Source organism: Sceloporus occidentalis, unplaced genomic scaffold (assembly GCF_023333645.1).
Source record: "Sceloporus occidentalis isolate IW3139 unplaced genomic scaffold, rSceOcc1.0.p SCAF_1, whole genome shotgun sequence".
Classification (NCBI taxonomy): domain Eukaryota; kingdom Metazoa; phylum Chordata; class Lepidosauria; order Squamata; family Phrynosomatidae; genus Sceloporus; species Sceloporus occidentalis.
The window spans coordinates 21,711,282-21,729,107 of record NW_028316981.1 but is presented as its reverse complement, the minus strand read 5'-3'; the positions used below and the strand labels follow the sequence as shown (position 1 = coordinate 21,729,107).

At 44.6% G+C, this 17,826-nt stretch overlaps 1 protein-coding gene across 1 annotated transcript; it reads right to left on the bottom strand.

Annotated features, from left to right (window-relative positions):
- Positions 1–2,637: 2,637 nt before the first annotated feature.
- On the bottom strand, positions 2,638–10,503 carry LOC149321114 (acetylcholinesterase-like). The gene is made up of 5 exons (XM_089508325.1): positions 10,401–10,503; positions 7,851–7,886; positions 5,719–6,271; positions 3,996–4,134; positions 2,638–2,859 (listed from the first exon to the last, which is right to left on the bottom strand). Exons 1-5 carry the CDS (start codon positions 10,501–10,503, stop codon positions 2,749–2,751), a joined length of 942 nt encoding a protein of 313 aa, XP_089364451.1. The 3' UTR covers positions 2,638–2,748.
- Between the last annotated feature and the right edge of the window lie 7,323 nt (positions 10,504–17,826).

Sequence of the window (17,826 nt, the reverse complement as noted above, 5' to 3'; positions counted from 1 at the left end):
GGGGTGGTCCTAGAAGAATTCTTGATCTATGGGCCCAATTCTAACACTTGATGAGAAGATCCTTCCTCTGCTGTACACTCTCTGCTATATCATTTAGCATCAATTAACTATCTCCTGGAAGTGGTGCCCATACCAGGCAGATCTTGGAGGAGATCTCTGGCAGTACCCATCTCCAGCAAAAAGCATGAGCTGAATGTTGGGCTTGGAGAGTGATAGCCTCTTTCAAATGTCCACTCAATTACAAAAGTGACCTCATGTGAGTCTCTCAGCCTAGTCTCACTGGAGGACTAAAATGGCCAGTTCATCTCTTTGGAGGAAAGTGGGAATATGAAGTTCCACATTTGAGAGCCAATGTGCTGTAGCAGTTAGAGTGTTGGTCTGGAAATTGAAAGATATTAGTCATACTCTCCACTAAACTACACATCCCATTCGGTGGCCAGTCACACTCTCTCAGCCTCATCTACTTCACAGTATTGTTGGAAAGTTCAGAGGAAGAGAGCCATACACAATACCCTCCTTGGATTAAAAACAGGCTCCACATATAAATAATTTTTTTTACATGTAAACATAGGAACATGTTCAAAGTCTCTTCTACACTGAGTAATCATAAACAGCACAGCTGCAAAAATCTGCCCCTGGCATAAAGGTTTTCAGCGATGAACAAATATCCTTTATCTTAGAAAATAAGCAGCTATGTCTTAGCTAGCAGGGGGAGCCTGTGGCCCTCTAGAAGTTATTGGACTCTGTCTCTTATTGCCCCAATCATTGGCCATGCTGGTTTCAGCTAATGGGAGTTGGAGTCCAAGAACATGAGATGCCACAAGTTGCTCACCCGTTAATGCAACTCAACCTGCGCATTTGACATATGATGACAGAAGGCCACTCTTTAAGCAGCACTGTATGACCTTTCGTACTTGTAATATTGTATGAATGATTTTTTCTACACTTTATTTTCTCGGTCAAACCCAAGGGCCTTCCACTATTTTCCCCACAAGAGCATTTATTCTGGCAGGCATTTGTCTTGCCAAGCTGGAACCGTTTATTGATTTCCTATTGATTGATTTCCAAGCAGTAGGAAGGAAGCATGATATTAACAAGGCCATTTTCAGAACTTCCACCACCTGCTTATCAGTTCCACTCTCCTTTATCAGTCATAGGATTACAAGCATGTGATAACACTGCGAATTATAACTGCTGTTGTGGCTACTTTCCTAAAGCGTATGTTCTTCCAGAGTCCAGCACTCACACCAGCATTTGTTGTTTGTTATTGTGTGCCTTCAGGTCATTACTGAATTTTGATGACCCTAGGCAAACCTATTATGGGGTTTTCTTGACAAAATTGGTTCAGAGGTGGTTTGCCATTGCTTTCCCCTGATGCTGAGAGAGTGTGACTTACCCAAGTTCACCAATATACCACACTGATAAGAACAGTCTGTTTCTGTTTTGCAGTGTGGATGGTAGGTACAACTACGGTTGTGTGAAGGCTGAGGCTGCTGCCATACTGCAGAAACAGAACAGTTTCATACCACTTCCATGACTCAATGCTATGGAATTCTGAGGTTTGTAGTTTTGTAAGATATTTAGCTTTCCTTGTCAGAAAGCTCTGGTGGCCCATCAAACTACAGATTCCAGAATTCTATAGCACTGAGCCATGGAAGTTAAAGTGGTGTCAAACTGCTTGATTTCTGCAGTGTGGCAGCAGCTTTGTATATAGCTGGTAAATGGCTGAGAGTGAGAAGAGGAGATGTTGTTATGATGTGTGATATTTATGGAAGATTTTAAGATCTCACCCTGTTATACATTGGATTGGTTAAATTGAGTGTTTATTGCTGCTCCATAGTTCACTCTTTTAGAGTTACTTGATGTTTAAATTGTTCACGTCAAATTTTATGTTTTATAATTTTTTACTGTAAGCCATTGGCAGGGCTTATTTTCTTTTTACCTTGTTTTTATGATTATGTAAAGTGCCATGTAAACCATACGGTGCTATGATGATGATGATGATGATGATGATGATGATGATGATGATGATGATGATGACGACAACGACAGTAGACCTATTCAGAAGCACTTTCACAAGACACAATTTGAGCACTTTCTCTGAACAGACAGACCAAAATAAAGCTGCTTTGGGTCACTTTGGAGGTATGGTGTTTAAATGGCACACACATCTTAAGAGGCCAGAAGCTGCACCAAAGCTGTGCTCCAATCCTTAGGAATGGAGCATGGCTTTGGGGTGGCTTCCAGCCTCTTAGGACACATGCATCATTTAAACAGCATACCTCCAAAGTGACCCAAAGCAGCTTTATTTTGGCCTGTCTGTTTGGGCCACCACAACTCCCATGGCTGAATTCTATGGAATCTTTGTAGTTTGGAGAAGCACTGGAGAGCTATAGATGAGAATTTTAAATGCCCCTCTCTAAACTGCAAAACCCAGAATTCTATAAGATGCAGCTGTGGCAGTTAAAGCTGCATCATAGAGCTATAAATGTGTAGTATGAAAGGGTCCTAGCATTGACCTGCACCCACTTAGGGCTAAAATTGTTGACAGAAACATGATTATTCTATTATGTCCTTTCTCCAACCTTCACAAACAATATAACCCAAAATCCACAAAACAGTGAGACCTTTATTGGATCAACCAAAATGCACATTATACATGTTGCAAGCTTTTGAAGCTCCACTGGCTTCTTCATCAGGCAAAAGGTGTTAAAAATCATACAGAAGAAAGTGGAGGAAATGACAATGTTAGTCACAGCCCTGCATTTTGTCCAGATGTTGTGGTTGTTGTCCTCGGTTCAGATGGTATGGAAGGGTATTCATGTAGGTGGGTCCCTCCTCCTTCTGGCCATGTGGGTACTGGGAGATTCAGTTCATGAAATAAACATTAAATTCCATTAGCAAGACAAAAAACTACTACCTTTGAGATCCAGTTTCTCTTGAATCCTTTGTGAAGCTACAAGCCCCTTTGTTAGGAATGGAACACTGAATTTTTCAGGATGTCTCCATCCTTTCGCATCAGGAAAAACTTTAGGTGTTGTTAAGGTAAAACATGCCAATGCAGTCCCAGTTTAAAAGGAAAAAAATGTTTTACCGTTGTTGACGGTAGAAACCTCAAAAAGTAAATCACCTTGGCTTTAGGCAACATCCTTTCTATTTATTTCTTTTATTTATTTTGTTTCGTTTCTATACTGCCTTTCTCCAGAAAGGGACCCAAGGATACTCACAGATAAAATCATTTTAAAACTTTACAAAAAATTTTTAAAACAAATAATATAATCTATCTAAAGCAGTATAAAATGACATTAAAAGATAAGATTATTATATACAGTTTTTGAAAATGACTTACTGCTGCCAAATTTAAATCAAATTTGGGATACATCTGGATTTTATTGCACATGTTTTTGCCATCTATGCTGCCAGGCAAGTGCATCATGGGTCTTCCCATCTTTGCAAATCAGCCAGCTGAACTCGGATTATAGCTGGATGTTACCCGGGATTCACCTGCCCAGCGGCGTCAGCAGCAAAAACATGTGCGATAAAATCTGGATGTATTCTAAATTCGAATTGAATTTGGCAGCGGTAAATCGGTTTTTTAAACTGTGTGATAATCTCCAAAGTTAAAAAATACATACTTGGAGCACACAACCTGTCTCCAAAGACTATAATTGAAACTAAACGTATCACTTCATCTCCATAACCACAGGTTTTGTATTTCTATTGCACACACTGCGTCATCGGGGCAGAATAATCTGCCATACCAGATGGGACAGTCTACTGATCAATCATTTCCTTCTCCTCACTATCAATATCTCTAGTAAAATGAAGAAAGACATGAGGAACAGTCCTGATAACTCCTCGATCACATGTCACATGCCAGAGGAAGGTAAACCAGCCTATTGGCATCAAGTCGCCGCCACCACCATCATCCCCTCCCACCCACCCACCCCCCACACACACACCTGCTCACATCCCTCAGGCATCATGCACCTCACCTTGGGCTCCATCCAGTCCCAGACTCCACAATACTGGGTGAGTGACATTTCCTCAGGCTGAGCTGTCTCTGTGTCGATGCGGAAAAAATTCTCTCCTGTGTAGGGAAGCCACTCTTTGCCACTTTCCCCATCAGGAGATCTGAGAGAGGAATAAACTCTTACCAGTCCAATTCAAACAAAGGAGGATTTTAAAAAGCAGGGTGGAGAGAGAGAGACATCAGAGTTTATCGCATTTAAGAATAATCCGATTTACCACTACCATTTTCATTCCTAAATCGGGATGCATCCTGGTATTATCACATGCAAAATGCCGCCAGTGCCACTGCCCGGCTGCATACTGCCTAAAACCCGGCTAGATGTCGTGCTTAGCCAGCCGATTTGCAAAGCCAGGAGCTACCCATTCTTGAAAAGCGGCTTGCTGAGCACCAGTTGTAGTGAGGTTTTAGGTGGGATGCAGCCAGGCAGCGGCATCAGCAGCATTTTGCATGTAATAATACCTGGATACATTCCAAATTAGGATTGAAAATGGTAGCGGTAAATCAGATTATTGTTCAATGCAATAAACTTCATTATTATGCAGTCTTCTAATCTTCTTGTGTCTGTACCTGCCTTCAAGTCATCTGTCAATTTGTGGTGACCCCATGAATTTCATAGGGTTTTCTTAGGCAAGTAATATTCAGAAGCAGCTTTGCTAGCACCCTTTATTACTTTGTATTCATTGGCCATCTCCCATCTACGTACAGACTCAGCCTGAGTCTGCTTAGCTTCCAAGATCAGATGTGATCATCTGGCACCCTTACGGTATTTAGACCTACTCCTAAGCCTCATAAAAATACCAACTCCAGAAAGTTTTGTTTTGTTTTGTTTTTGAGTGGAGGGAGGAAGTCAACCAATAATCATTGATATTTCTATGGTTTTAACTAAAGGGCTATACAGACCACCCCAAACCACCCGTTCCTAGCCGGACCAGGGCCATGGCAACCACATGCCACGGCCCCAATCCAGCCTCTGGAGGGCACAAAAAGGAGCCGTAAAAAGTGGCTCCTTTTTGTGCGCTCCAAAGGGTGCCAGAGCCACAGTGGTGTGGCTGTATGGCACTCCTTCGGGGCTGCATCATCTGGATGCAGCGCCGGTGGTGCACCTAGATGCCACACACCATCTGGAATGGCATGTGGCATCATGATGCCCAGGGGGCTGAGTCAGAGTCCATCGTCAGGACACTGAGCCCTGACTTCGCCCATAGGCTGGCCTTTCGGGCCAGTCTGTATAGGGCCTAAGGTAGCCTTAATAAGTAGGATGGCAACTTTGTGTAACATTGAAGAGCATTTTTAATATATTTGACAATGATAAAAATCTTGCGGCACAATGCTGTCTAACATTTCAGATTCATCAAAATCTGTACTTATTAGTTTCTTGAGTATCTGTGAAGGCTCCTAATTAAGCTATCAAAGGACATTTGTCAAAATGCTCTCCAATTATGGTTTCAAAGGATCTGAGTTGTATTCCAAGATGTTTTGATTTCATATTAATTTAGGAAAATGCCAATGGGATACAAAGATCAAGACTCAAACAAAGGCAAGAGACTAGGTCTTAGACTGTAGAAAAGGAAGAAAGTATGTAAAGGGAGATTTTGATACTCAGAGAGGGAGGAGATCAGAGTGGAACCATAATGAGTAGAAGCAAGAGAGGTAATACAAACAATTAATTAGAAGGGATCACTTACCCAGTTCTCACAAACTGTCCCCAGTAATGCATAACTCTTTGACTCAGTATCGTTTCAGTCTCTGTGTCTGTTAAATTGCTTCCTGATAGAGATAGTATGTTACCAAAAAGATAAGGCAACTCAGCACAATGGGGCACCCCAAACCAGTCAGGCATTCCTGGAAATGGGGGCCGGTGAGTGAAGATGTAGGCAAAAACTGAGCTTCCAGCTTCTGCCATCCGCGTGGCCAATTCAGCCATAGGGCACAAGAAGATATGGTCCCCTGAAGCTTTGATCATTGCATTGCGATATCGCTCATCCCCATCTTTCTGTTGCGTATAGATCAATGCTGCAGCCTCAACAGCACTGTCAGAAGCCTTTGGTGCCACAAGATGGAGGCCCTCCAATAACTGCTTATGACTGATCAGGCTCTCGCCGGATAAACTAAAACCAGGAGCATTATTTGGGAGGAATATGGTACTCTCATCAGGGGTGAAGCCCATCAAGATGGGCTTGAATGGAATACTCCAGGTTTCCAAAAGGTTCTGAGGGCTATCTGGAACGAATTCCCCATCTGTTGTTGGCACAAAAGAAAGGTCTGTCAAAGTCTTTGGCTCAATAGCAGGTAACTTCTGCATGAGCAATCCCGGATCCCTCCTTTTCAGGCAGTTTACCACATCTATGTCATCATTCTCTACACAGCCCAACATCTGGCCTAGAGTTCTTGCTCTGACCTTAGCCTCTTCAGGATTCACCCAAGCCCAGTAGGCAATGGCAGCTCCACTTTGTAAAGTTGCCTGAGCAAAGAGATATTGGCTGACTGGTGAGAGGAGATGGAAACCCACTGATGCACTCCCAGTGCTTTGACCCCCTATGGTTAGCCGAGTTGGATCTCCCCCAAAGGCAGCTATGTTTTCCTTCAGCCAACTCAGTGCCAAGTGTTGGTCCCACAACCCAGCATTCCCTGGAGCACCTGGAGGTAGAGCCAGAAAGCCCAGGGAGCCCAAACGGTAGTTCATAGATGCCACAATGATGTTCTCAGTGGCAGCCAGCAAGCTTCTATCACTAGAGCCTGTGCCTATGTAAAAGCCACCTCCATGGATCCAGACAAGAACAGAGGCTGGCACAAATGGCTGGTGTTGAGGCACCCAGATGTTGAGGAACAGACAGTCCTCAGAGACTGGCAAGATGGGTTCTGAGTATATTGCTCTGTGATAGTTGGAAATAGGTGAATCCTCAGAGTAGCAGGAATTTCCAAAGTTGGTGGTCTTCATGACATGGCTCCAAGGCTGATGGGGACGGGGCTTCTGGAAACGCAGTTCCCCCACAGGAGGTTCTGCATAAGGAATTCCCAAGAAAGCTGTCACCATGCCAGATTCTGTCATGACGTGTTTCCCCTGGATCGGGCCAGTGCTAGTGACCACCACATTATCACTTCTAGAGGCAGAACAAAAGCCCAGCCAGAAGAGAAGGAACAGGCAAGGAAATGTTTCAAACATCACAGTAACTGAAAAGGAATTATCCCCAGTGAATTATCAACAGATTAACTATGCTGCATGAATTAATTATTAGGGCTTCCATGCACTCAAGTGTTGCTCCTATAGCTCCTAGCAGTGGTGGCTGAAAGTTCCCAAGCTAGTCAAAACCATTTTGGATAGCTTTAACAGAGCTCTTCAGTGTACTGGCCCTATTTTAGGAATAGCATCCAGGAATTTAGCTTTTTTGAAAGCTGGATTAAAACCAGGAGTGAACTCCCTGCCCCCCTGACATGGCAGACAGCCATCAATAGTTTCCATAACCCCTGCCTATCATTGTCATACTCAAAATGGAGGACATTTTAGAATTCCTCCTGGGCAGAAGGTTGAAATGGAAGACATCTCCTGGAAAAAGGAGAACTTCTGGTCACCCTGCCCATCCTTAGTAATGTTTTTTTGTACTAGTTGCTGCAGTGCCACCCCCCTCATAGCAGCAGATGCTGGGGGCACCATCACCAGACTCTGAAAGCTTGGGGTGTGTGCAGTGATCTGGGTGGATGGGTATGCAGCAGGAGGGAGGGCAAAGTAGTTCACACACACACACAACTCACACAGCAGGTAACACCAGCCTCAGGGATGCCACTGCACCTATTGAAGGGAGAGGGCAAAGAGACTTACCTCCTGTGCCCAAAATGCAGTTGTCAGTCTCAGGTTCTCAGCCAAACTGACAGTTTAGTCTGGAAGAGTATGAAACACCTGAATCTAGCAAACTTTAGCAATATCTGAAAGAAACAAAGAGCTGCCAGAACCTTTATGAAGAAACGTTTGCTCCTGAGTCAACAATGTTTGTCCCCATGTAGGCGTCATACCATGTGTGACCTGGAGAGCCCAGCAAATGAAGGTCACAAGCTCCCAACAACAATTATTTGTTTAATTAAAACCAGATGGTATCGTAAGATAAAAGGACATCTTGGTTGTGCTGGGTATAATCTAGGACTTGTATGTTGCAATATACACAGTAGCTCAGCAGTTCAAGCTCTCCATCCCATTGTATACAGCAGCAAAACTGGTGAGGGGATTTGTTCAAAGCAAAACAATTCCATATGCACAAAGAGATACACACAGATATGCAGACATACTCACCTCTATTGTAATAATGTATTTCTTTCACATGTTTCTTGCATACACTTGGTAGCCATAATGGTAACCAATGGCAGAGGGCTACTGGAGTGAAATACATACTGTAGACCCTGCATCATGCAGTACCTAAACTGCAGGACAAATGATGACTCAGGTTCAAATTCCCACAGGACAAGTAGCTATCTCCTTAGGCCAGGATAAAAAGGAGCAGTAATAGTTTTGTGCTTTTGACACCACACATAGGCATAGCCTTTGTTATTGTTGTTGTAGTTGTTGTGTGTCTTCAAGTTGTTTCCAACTTAGGGCAACCATAAGGCATATCTATCATGGGTGTTTTTTTTTTGGGGGGGGGGGTAAGATTTGTTCAGAGGGGCTTTGTCTTTGCCTTCTTTAAGAAAAAGAAAGTGATTTGCCCAGGGTCATCAGTTGGGTTTCCATGGCTGAACCGAGATCCGAACCTGATCTCCAGGGTTCCTAGTCCGACACCACACCATGCTGGCTCTCACACATAGTCTTTACACAGAGTTAAAAGTAAGCTTCTTTAGTTATATACTATAATCTTTCCATCCTGAAGGTTGGGAGGGGTAATCTTTTCCTAGGAATTTTGTGTTGTTGTTATATTTTGCTGTTCTTATATTTCATTCATCTTGATCAAATAATTTTTTATTGTTGTGTTGTGTTTGTTGTTGTGTGCCTTCATGTCATTTCCGACATAGCAACCCCAAGGCAAACCAATCATAGTGCTATCTTGGTAAGATTTCTTCAGAGTGGGTTTGCCATTGCCATCCTCTGGACTGAAAGATTATAACTTGCCCAAGCCCACACACTGTACTTCCATGGCTGAGCAGGGATTTGAATTCTGGTCTTCCAGAGTCCTAGTCCAACACTCAACCATTCTCCACAGTGGCATTCTATTGCATTGTGTTCCTGACTTTATGTCCTGGAATAGTGGTGGGGAAAGGCTTTAAACAAACAAACAAAACCCCCAAGTCTGTATAGTTTGAATAAAGTTTGCAGTTGTAAATGTTAGAGCGACCACTTACGAGCAAATATGTATGACATGAACATGCATGTATGGATGCCATGGTGGGGTGGGGGGGACTTTGATACTACAAATTACAAAATTATAGTGGTATGATCCACTGCCAGGATGACACCCCAGAAAGGAGGTGACACCACAGAAGAGAGGGTGACACCCGGTTGGCCCCCCCCCGCCCTTGAGACCACTTTCCCAGCTGCTGTGGCGCTCTCTGGGCTGCCGTGGGGCTGCACATGCATTTTTCCACTGCAATCACTTTTGCGCTCACTCCTATGCAACACGTGCCGGAAGTCCCGCCCCCAGGAGCGGGGTACGCCACTGCACCTGCGTGCACACCCACAGAGGAAAAGGCATGTAAAGAGAGCGGGAAGAAAGGACATTTTAAAAGGATTTTTTTAATTCTAAACAATTGATCTACATTGGCAAAAAGTATCTTTACTTGAAGGTACAGTACTTCAGGCAGTTACTTACAAGCAATTACAAAGTTACAAAGCAGCCTCAGTCATATTCAGCTGAGATTTAAAAATAACCATAATTTCCCTAACACGTCTAGCTAAGATACTACTATCCTACACACAATACTGATGTCCTGAGCCTTTGATGTTCAAGAGGAAAACTGTCAGCCTTTGACCAGAGCCTCCAGCACCCAGATGCAGCAGGAACCATTCTAACTAACCATGTGACTTTGGTCACTCCCCCTTTGGGACTAAAAGACATTTTCTCTCAAGATTTTATCCTGAGCTGTTTGGTTTTCCTTCTTCCTTCTTCCTTCTCCATCAACTTTCTTTGGAAAAAAATGGTGAGATAAATATGTCTTCTTTCCCTGAACTATTCACTAGCTAGATTAGGATATAGCCTCTATGTATACAGTCGGCCCTCCTTATATGCAGATTTGCCATCCGCAGATGGCAAATCGGGAAATTGTCCCCAATGGCGGCGTGCGTGCACGCGCGCCGCCATTGGGGACAATTTCCTTCTCCTCCCTCCCCTCCCTCGCTTCCCTCCTCCCTTCCCTCCCTGCCTTCCTCCCTTCCCTTCTCCTTACTTACCTTTACACTCTTGGCGCGGCGGCTTGGCCTCCACCTCCACTGCTGCGGGGGAAGCCTGGTGGCAGCGGCGGAGGCCAAGCCTCGGCTTCCTCACCGCCGCCATGAAAGGGCGCGATGGCGGTGCTGGAGGCCTCTTGGCCCCCTACAGCACCGCCACCGGGCCTTTCCCGTGGTGGCGGTGAGGAGGTAGAGCCACCGCGCCAGCGGCATTCAAGGCCTCTAGCGCTGGCATCCGGCCTCCATCCATGCCGGATACCGGTGCTGGAGGCCAAGGGGCCCCAGCACCGACACCCGCCCCTTCCATGGCAGCAGCAGCGGCGAGGAGGCCAGGTGCTGGCACTGGAGGCCTTGAAGGCCTCTGGCGCTGCTGCTCTCCGCCCCTCCTCTTCGCAAGGAAAAACGAAGGGGAGGCGTGGAGGGCAGCAGCGCCAGAGGCCTTCAAGGCCTCCAGCACCGTCACCCGGCCTCCTCCAGGCCTCCGCGGCCACGGAAGGGCCAGATATTGGTGCTGGGGCCTCTTGGCCTCCAACACCTCTATCCGGCCCTTCTGCAGGGGCGGAAGCCGAGTGCTGGCACCGGAGGCCTTGCTGCTGCCCACCGCGCCTCCTCTTCCCCACCTCCGTGCCTTTTTTTTGGAAGAGGAGGCGCGGAGGGCAGCAGCGCCAGAGGCCTTCAAGGCCTCCAGTGCCAGCATCCGGCTTCCAACGCCGCGGAAGGGCAGGATAGAGGTGATGGAGGCCAAGAGGCCCCAGCACCGATATCTGGCCCTTCCATGGCCGCGGAGGCCTGGAGGAGGCCGGATGCTGGCGCTGGAGGCCTTGAAGGCCTCTGGCGCTGCTGCCCTCCGTGCCCCCTCTTCGCAAGGAAAAGCGAAGAGAAGGCGTGGAGGGAAGCAGCGCCAGAGGGCTTCAAGGCCTCCTGCGCCAGCATCTGGCCCTTCCGCAGCGGTGGAGGCCTGGAGGAGGCCGAATGCTGGCGCGGGAGGCCTTGAAGGCCTCTCGTGTGGCAGCCCTGCTTCCTCGCCGCCGCCGTGGCAAAGGCCCGGTGGCAGTGCTGTTGGGGGCCAAGAGGCCTCCAGCACCGCCATCGCGCCCTTTCACAGCGGTGGCGAGGAAGCCGAGGCTTGGCCTCTGCCGCCGCCGCTGCCACCCAGCTTCCCCTGCAGCAGCGGCGGCGGAGGCCAAGCCACCGCACCAAGAGTGTAAAGGTAAGTAAGGGGAAGGGAAGGGAGGGAGGCAGGGAGGGAAGGGAGGAGGGAGGGGAGGGAGAAGGAACTTTTGTCCCAATGGCGGCGTGCGTGCACGCGCGCCGCCATTGGAACAAATGGACTTGAGCATATGCGGATTTTGGTATACGCAGGGGGGTCCGGAACGGATCCCCCGCATATACCAAGGACCCACTGTATATAGATTAAAGCCATTAGTAAACTTTTGTTTTAAACTACAGGCTACATGTTTGTTGGTTTAGAAGTCAGTTCTTAGGGAACCATAGTTAGACAAGAGCACCTTTCTGCTACTCTGCTGATTTAAAGATAAACCCTAACAGGCTTGGCTTTGACATGTTTTATATTTAAATATTTTTGTTTCCTTTACAAAGGCCTTAGGAAACTTAAATTACCCTACACCCACAACTTCAGATATTCTGGGAACAGCTAGATGCTGTACTCACACTGGCTATGATTTCATACTGTAACCCAGGAAAGAACAAAGCAAAACAGGCATGCAAATGCATTATACTAGCTATGGAGTGCTCCGCCTGCAGAGGCTGAACCTGCCTCCTCATTGATAATCTTCAGGGCCAGCCCTACCATAAGACAAAGTGGAGCAGTTGCCTCATCCAGAAAATCCAGCAGGAGCAATGTGGAGCTATGGCAAGGTATGTCACACAGCCTACCCTGTGTGCCATGTGGACTATCCTATGACCCATAATGTCTTCAAATGCAGTGCAGGATGCTGTCCCATTATTTCACAGCCAATCCAGTCAGCTTTCGTATATGGAACTGGGATGGACCACTTCTCGTTTGCACTGGAAAGTAAACTATCTTGGATCCATGTATGCCCTCTGCCATTAGGCCAATGGGTTCTAAACATTGCAAGTATCATGACCAAACATTAAAATCTGTCCAGTGATGTGAAAAGAATCAATCTGTGTGCATAAGACCCTGCAGATAGTTTCAGTTTAACCTGGCATTTCAAGGCTAAGGAATAAACATTCTTCTTAACAACTTACTTGTAGAAGTCTCACAGTTATTAGGAGGCCCAGCAAACATGTCCCATAGTCAAGGAATCTGTAGTTGGATGACCAAAGGTTGAGAATCTCTCCTTCAGCAAAAGGAAAGAGAAAACACAATTCACACAATTGCGTCACAGTTCAAATCATGATACAAGGAAACTCATGGGCAATCCACACATAGAGTGAGTTAATGAATCCAGGTCTTGTACCTCTCCTTGTATGACAACTCACACAATAATGTCACAGTGACCCCATTCCACAGGGCTAGCTCTACCATTAGGCAGCATGAGGAAGCTCCCTTGGCTGGTTGTGGCAGGAAATGGTTAATTATTTAATTTCTAATTGTATTTTAATCACCAACAATAGGGAAACATATTCATGGGATTTTGTGCTGTGACTTCCAGAACAGTTCACCTGGCTTTGACCAGGTCCACATGGATTAGAATCCTATGGCAAAAGCCCCAGAATATTCTAACCCCGAAGCTGCCCCAATGTTCCCAAGTTATTTTAGATAATCCTTTGTGATGCCAGGCAGCTTTTTGCATGTGCATCCCACTGTGACACCTGGCGCCGGCCATTGGCACAGGTCACTTTGTCTGATATCAGAATGAGGCACTCAGCATTGATCACATGGCTGACCACTTCGTTCTGACTTCAAAACATGTGACCTGCACTAGTGATGGTGGCAGGTGCCACCATGGGACTTCCATGTGAACAGCCTCCCAGTGTCTCCTGGGAAGATCCAGAGCAAAAAATTATTCTCTTAAAACCATTTGAGGGGGAATGGGTACATGGCTGGAGATTGTCCAGTCAGTTCACACCAGAACTTGGATTGGACCCTGTGTTATCTGGAATGATCACCATGGGAATGGGAGGAGGACATTTTATTTGAGTTCTATGTCTCTAGCGCTGGGTTACATGTTGGTCCTCTACCATTATATTCAGCACCTACACCAATAGAAACCCAAAGAACCAACACAAAAAAGCAGCAATATATGTCAATACAAAAATATATTACAACCGTTATGACAAAAAAATTATCATATCATGATGACATTATATATGCATGTGCAGTCTCAATGTTCTTACAGTACTCTTCCACTAATGCATAATCTGTTTCCATTTAAAGGCCCATGTACCTAGAAAACAAACATACGTTATCTGTATTGTAAAATAAATCTCATATTCCAACAACAAATGAGATTGCAGACTTTTCCTTTAATATGTGTTGTTTGTCTCCTTTAATACTTGCTGTTCTCAACAATCAACTTGTCCTTAAATCTTACACAAGTGGGAGTTTGGTGTATCTCTTGTTCTTGATTGATTTTCTTTCTGTCTGCTTTCTTTACTGTCCAGCTCTCACATCAGTTCATGGTGATGGGGAATACTATGGATTTTTTTTTCTAGTTCTTTCACAGCTGCTCTTTCCATTCCCAATCTTCTTATTTCTTGACTGTAGTCACCATTCTGATCAATGTTTGATCTTAGGTATGAGAACTCTTTAACTATTTCAATTTCCTCATTATCCAGGTTGAATTTATAGATCCCTTCTGTGGCCATTATTTTTGTTTTCTTTATGTTCAACATTAAGCCTGCCTTTGCACTTTGTTCTTTGACTTTCCTTAGTTCCATATCACATGATCCATAGTGTCATCACATATCTGAGAGTGTTGATGTTCCTTCTTCCTATCTTCATGCCTCTTTCATCTGAGTCTAACTCTGCTCTTCTTGATGTTTTCTGCATACATATTGAACAAATAGGGTGATAAGATGCAGTCTTGCCTCACCTCTTTGCCATTGGGAGCCAATCTGTTTCTCCAGATTCTGTTCTGATGGTAACCTCTTGTCCTGAGTAGAGATTTCACATTAGGGCTATAAAATTTAGTGGTACTCCCATGTCTATGAAAGCATTCCATATATTTTTGTGGCCTATACAGTCAAATGCTTGGCTCAGTAGGATCACTAGGGAGTTGCCCAAGTTTACCTAGTTTGGGACCATGTATGGGAAGCTCAGAGGAGTGCCCTGTTTGGGCCCAGTTCCCACTCCCAATGACAGGCAACTCCAAAATTGTTGTACTGCCATGGATGGAGCAGAGGGGGCTGCAGGACCATCACTCACCACTGCAGACAGTCACCTGGAAATAAATGTCACACATCTAACTTTCTTAAATGTATACATGGACATAGTGAATACTGAAAAAGCCTGCTTGCCTATGGAAATGAATTTTTAACTCTGGGAGCTTTGTCCCTACAACTTCAGAAAAGTGAGTAAGCCTCTGACTGAAGAATTTGGACCAAGTTTGAACAGCATCCCTTAAAAGGCTCTACAACAGTTTTAGATACCGAAAGTGGCTAAAGAAAAAATAATAAGGAATTATTTAATGAGACTTATATAGATTATAGACTAATGTTATTTGGAACTTGGAACTGTTTAATTTAACAACTAAATTAACAACTGAAGCAATATTCAGCATGGAAGGAGTTAAGAAGAAAAGAATATTGTTGACCTACCTCTCTAGACTAAACATCCATCTGGTTCCCCTCTTGAAAACTTAAAGTGGAAGGAAGTTCTGGAGAAAAATTAACTTACTAACGTTGAAAATAGAGTTGCAGTGACGTCCAGTGGTCAAGAAGCATTATTGCAGGTTCTTTTTAAGTGGAGAATTAAGAAGACTTGGAAGCAATTTGACAGCTCTCATCACGGCTTTAGATACTAGAGCTAAAGCTGCACATCCTCAACCATCTCAGTTGGAAAATCATACTTTTTTGCTTGCGGTTTGGTCCGGATGAAGGATTGGATAACGTTAGAAAATATATGACTTTTACAATTAAAAGGTTTTAAGATTTGGATAGCATATTATTATGTTATAATAAAGTGAAAGCTAATGCTGACTTTAATAATTGTTTTATTAGAAGATTCATATTAAGAAGCTGATCAAAATACAGAGTTAGAATTTGTCCTAAAATACCACTTTGAGTTTCACCATATGAAGCTTTGTTTACTGGAGAATCTATATTTTATGGCAAACGATTGAAAGGAACTTTTAAGATATGGTAAGAATCAGACTTAAAAAAAATTAGCTGAGGAATTGGAGTTGCAAAGTATTAATATACACTGGTTCTTTTACAGACAATTAAAAGAAAGATTTATAATGGATATTAAGATGTTTTCCTTTAAAGAATCAGGCTGAATTTGAAAAACTTTTGTTCTCAAATGATGTGAAATTGATATTTAAGAAGTATAAAATGTTGTGGCTGGCAAACCCACAAAAAACTACGTTAAATAATGTATGGTTAAATGAACAAAAAACTTAAGTCGTAATATACTCATAATAATATGTCTGAGATTTAGTGGAGAGAGGAGCTAGCAGCCACTATATAACTGCAGTCCCTGGAGATTGAAGAACAGAGCTTGGCTAGCAGGCAAGACAAACAGGGGTGTTTTGCATGCATGTTTAGTGGGAGAGTTTTCACAGCTGGAAGAGACCACAATGGCCATCTAGTCGTCCAAATCCATGCCATGCAGGAACTCACAAAACACCCCAAACAGATGGCCATCCAGCCTCTGTTTAAAAACCTCTAAAGAAAGAGACTCCACCACACTCTGACAACGTCTGTTCCACTGTTGAACAGCCCTTACTGTCAGCAAGTTCCTCCTAATGTTGAGGTGGAATCTCTTTTCCTGTAACTTGCATCCATTGTTCTATGTCCTATTCCCGGGATCAGCACAAAACAAGCTTTTGAGGAAGAGACCTTGACTGAGTTCTGTTTCTGTAGCTACATAAGACTACTGAATGTGGACAGTGAGGGAGCTGCTGCAGTCCTCTGCAACAGCAGTGGCATGTTTGTGGTATGTTCTTGTTAATTTGGGTAGCTACACCTGCAGCAAGTACAAGTTGGTTGTCTTGTTGGAAGAGAAGGTCCAGCAACTTGAGGCCTGTTTAGCAACTCTGCAGCATATTAGGGAGCAGGAGGATTTCTTGGGCAGAAAAAAGTGGCCTAGTTGTGGAACACACAGGAGATGTCTCTTGGGAGAAGATCAGGTCCCATACACAGGAGATAGACAGAGCAATGTGACACACAGAAGTAGAAGGACCAGGGATCGTTCTGTGAATTTTGAGCTGCAGAAGTGATTTGAAGCTCTCTCCCTTATCTATTAAGCTTATCGCAAAGCACTTGCAAGAATGGGAACAAAACAAAACAGAATAGAACAGGGGGAAAACGTGTGTTACCGCACAGGAGAGCACCACTGATGCTGCCAGGAGTCTCCAAGCCATTCCCCAGCCATTCCTGGCAGATGATGTTGAAGGACGATTTTTGAACCGTTCTTCAAAATCGGCAGCCATGGAACAGCTGGGGAATGGCTTGGGGACTCTCTGTGGCATTCTCCCATGCGGTAACATACATTTTCCCCCCTTCCATTCTGTTCTGTGCCATTCCCGTTCCTGCAAGTGCCATGCGATAAGCTCAAATAATGATGAGGAGAAGCAAGAAGAGCAGAGATGTCAGTTTGCAGAGAATGTGCATGGGAAGTTCAAGGCTTTCATGGCCGGCATCCATAGTTTTTTGTGGGTTTTTTGGGGCTATGTGGCCATGTTCTAGAAGAGTTTATTCCTGACATTTCGCCAGTATCTGTGGCTGGCATTTTCAGAGAAGCTGGCATGGAAGAGAGTTGGGTGTATATATAACATATAGTCCTGTGTGTGTATTATATCGCCCTATCTATATCTCTATCTATTACTTCTTTTTTATGTGACTGCAGAAATTGAACAAGATTTTCGGTCCAAGTATGTTTGTTCTTTTGTGTGGTAACTCTTCATGTGCGACATTGCTTTACACTATTAAAGAAATACAGAAAACTCACTTCCGGTTGTGATGGCGCCTCGCTAAGACGATCTCTGAGGCAGCTGCAGAGACGTCTCACCCAAAACAGTGCCTTGGACTTAGGAAGACAAGTCCAGGAAATTGCCCTGACGGTCGGGGCAATCAGAGGGGGCTCGACGGAGGACCCTTGCTGTGTATGGACTGAGGTTTGCCTCAGAAGAAGTAAGTCTGACCGCTACGTGGGCAAGACTGAAGAAGCCATAACAGGGGTCTGTGAGAGCAATCCACGCAAGTTTTGGGCTAGAAGCGACTAGATCGCACAGAGTTGCCACCAATCTAAAAACTAGACAATATTTCAAAGGAAAACTTT

What these genes read in the sequence shown, in the direction of transcription:
- LOC149321114 (XM_089508325.1), bottom strand. Translation starts at nt 10,503, where the DNA reads ATGGCGGCGGTGAGGAAGCCGAGGCTTGGCCTCCGCCGCTGCCACCAG. An exon ending in CTGCATTTTGGGCACAGGAG is followed by an intron (nt 6,272 to 7,850) that starts GTAAGTCTCTTT and finishes TGCCAACAACAG; the next exon opens with ATGGGGAATTCGTTCCAGAT. An exon ending in GGGACTGGATGGAGCCCAAG is followed by an intron (nt 2,860 to 3,995) that starts GTGAGGTGCATG and finishes TGAATCTCCCAG; the next exon opens with TACCCACATGGCCAGAAGGA.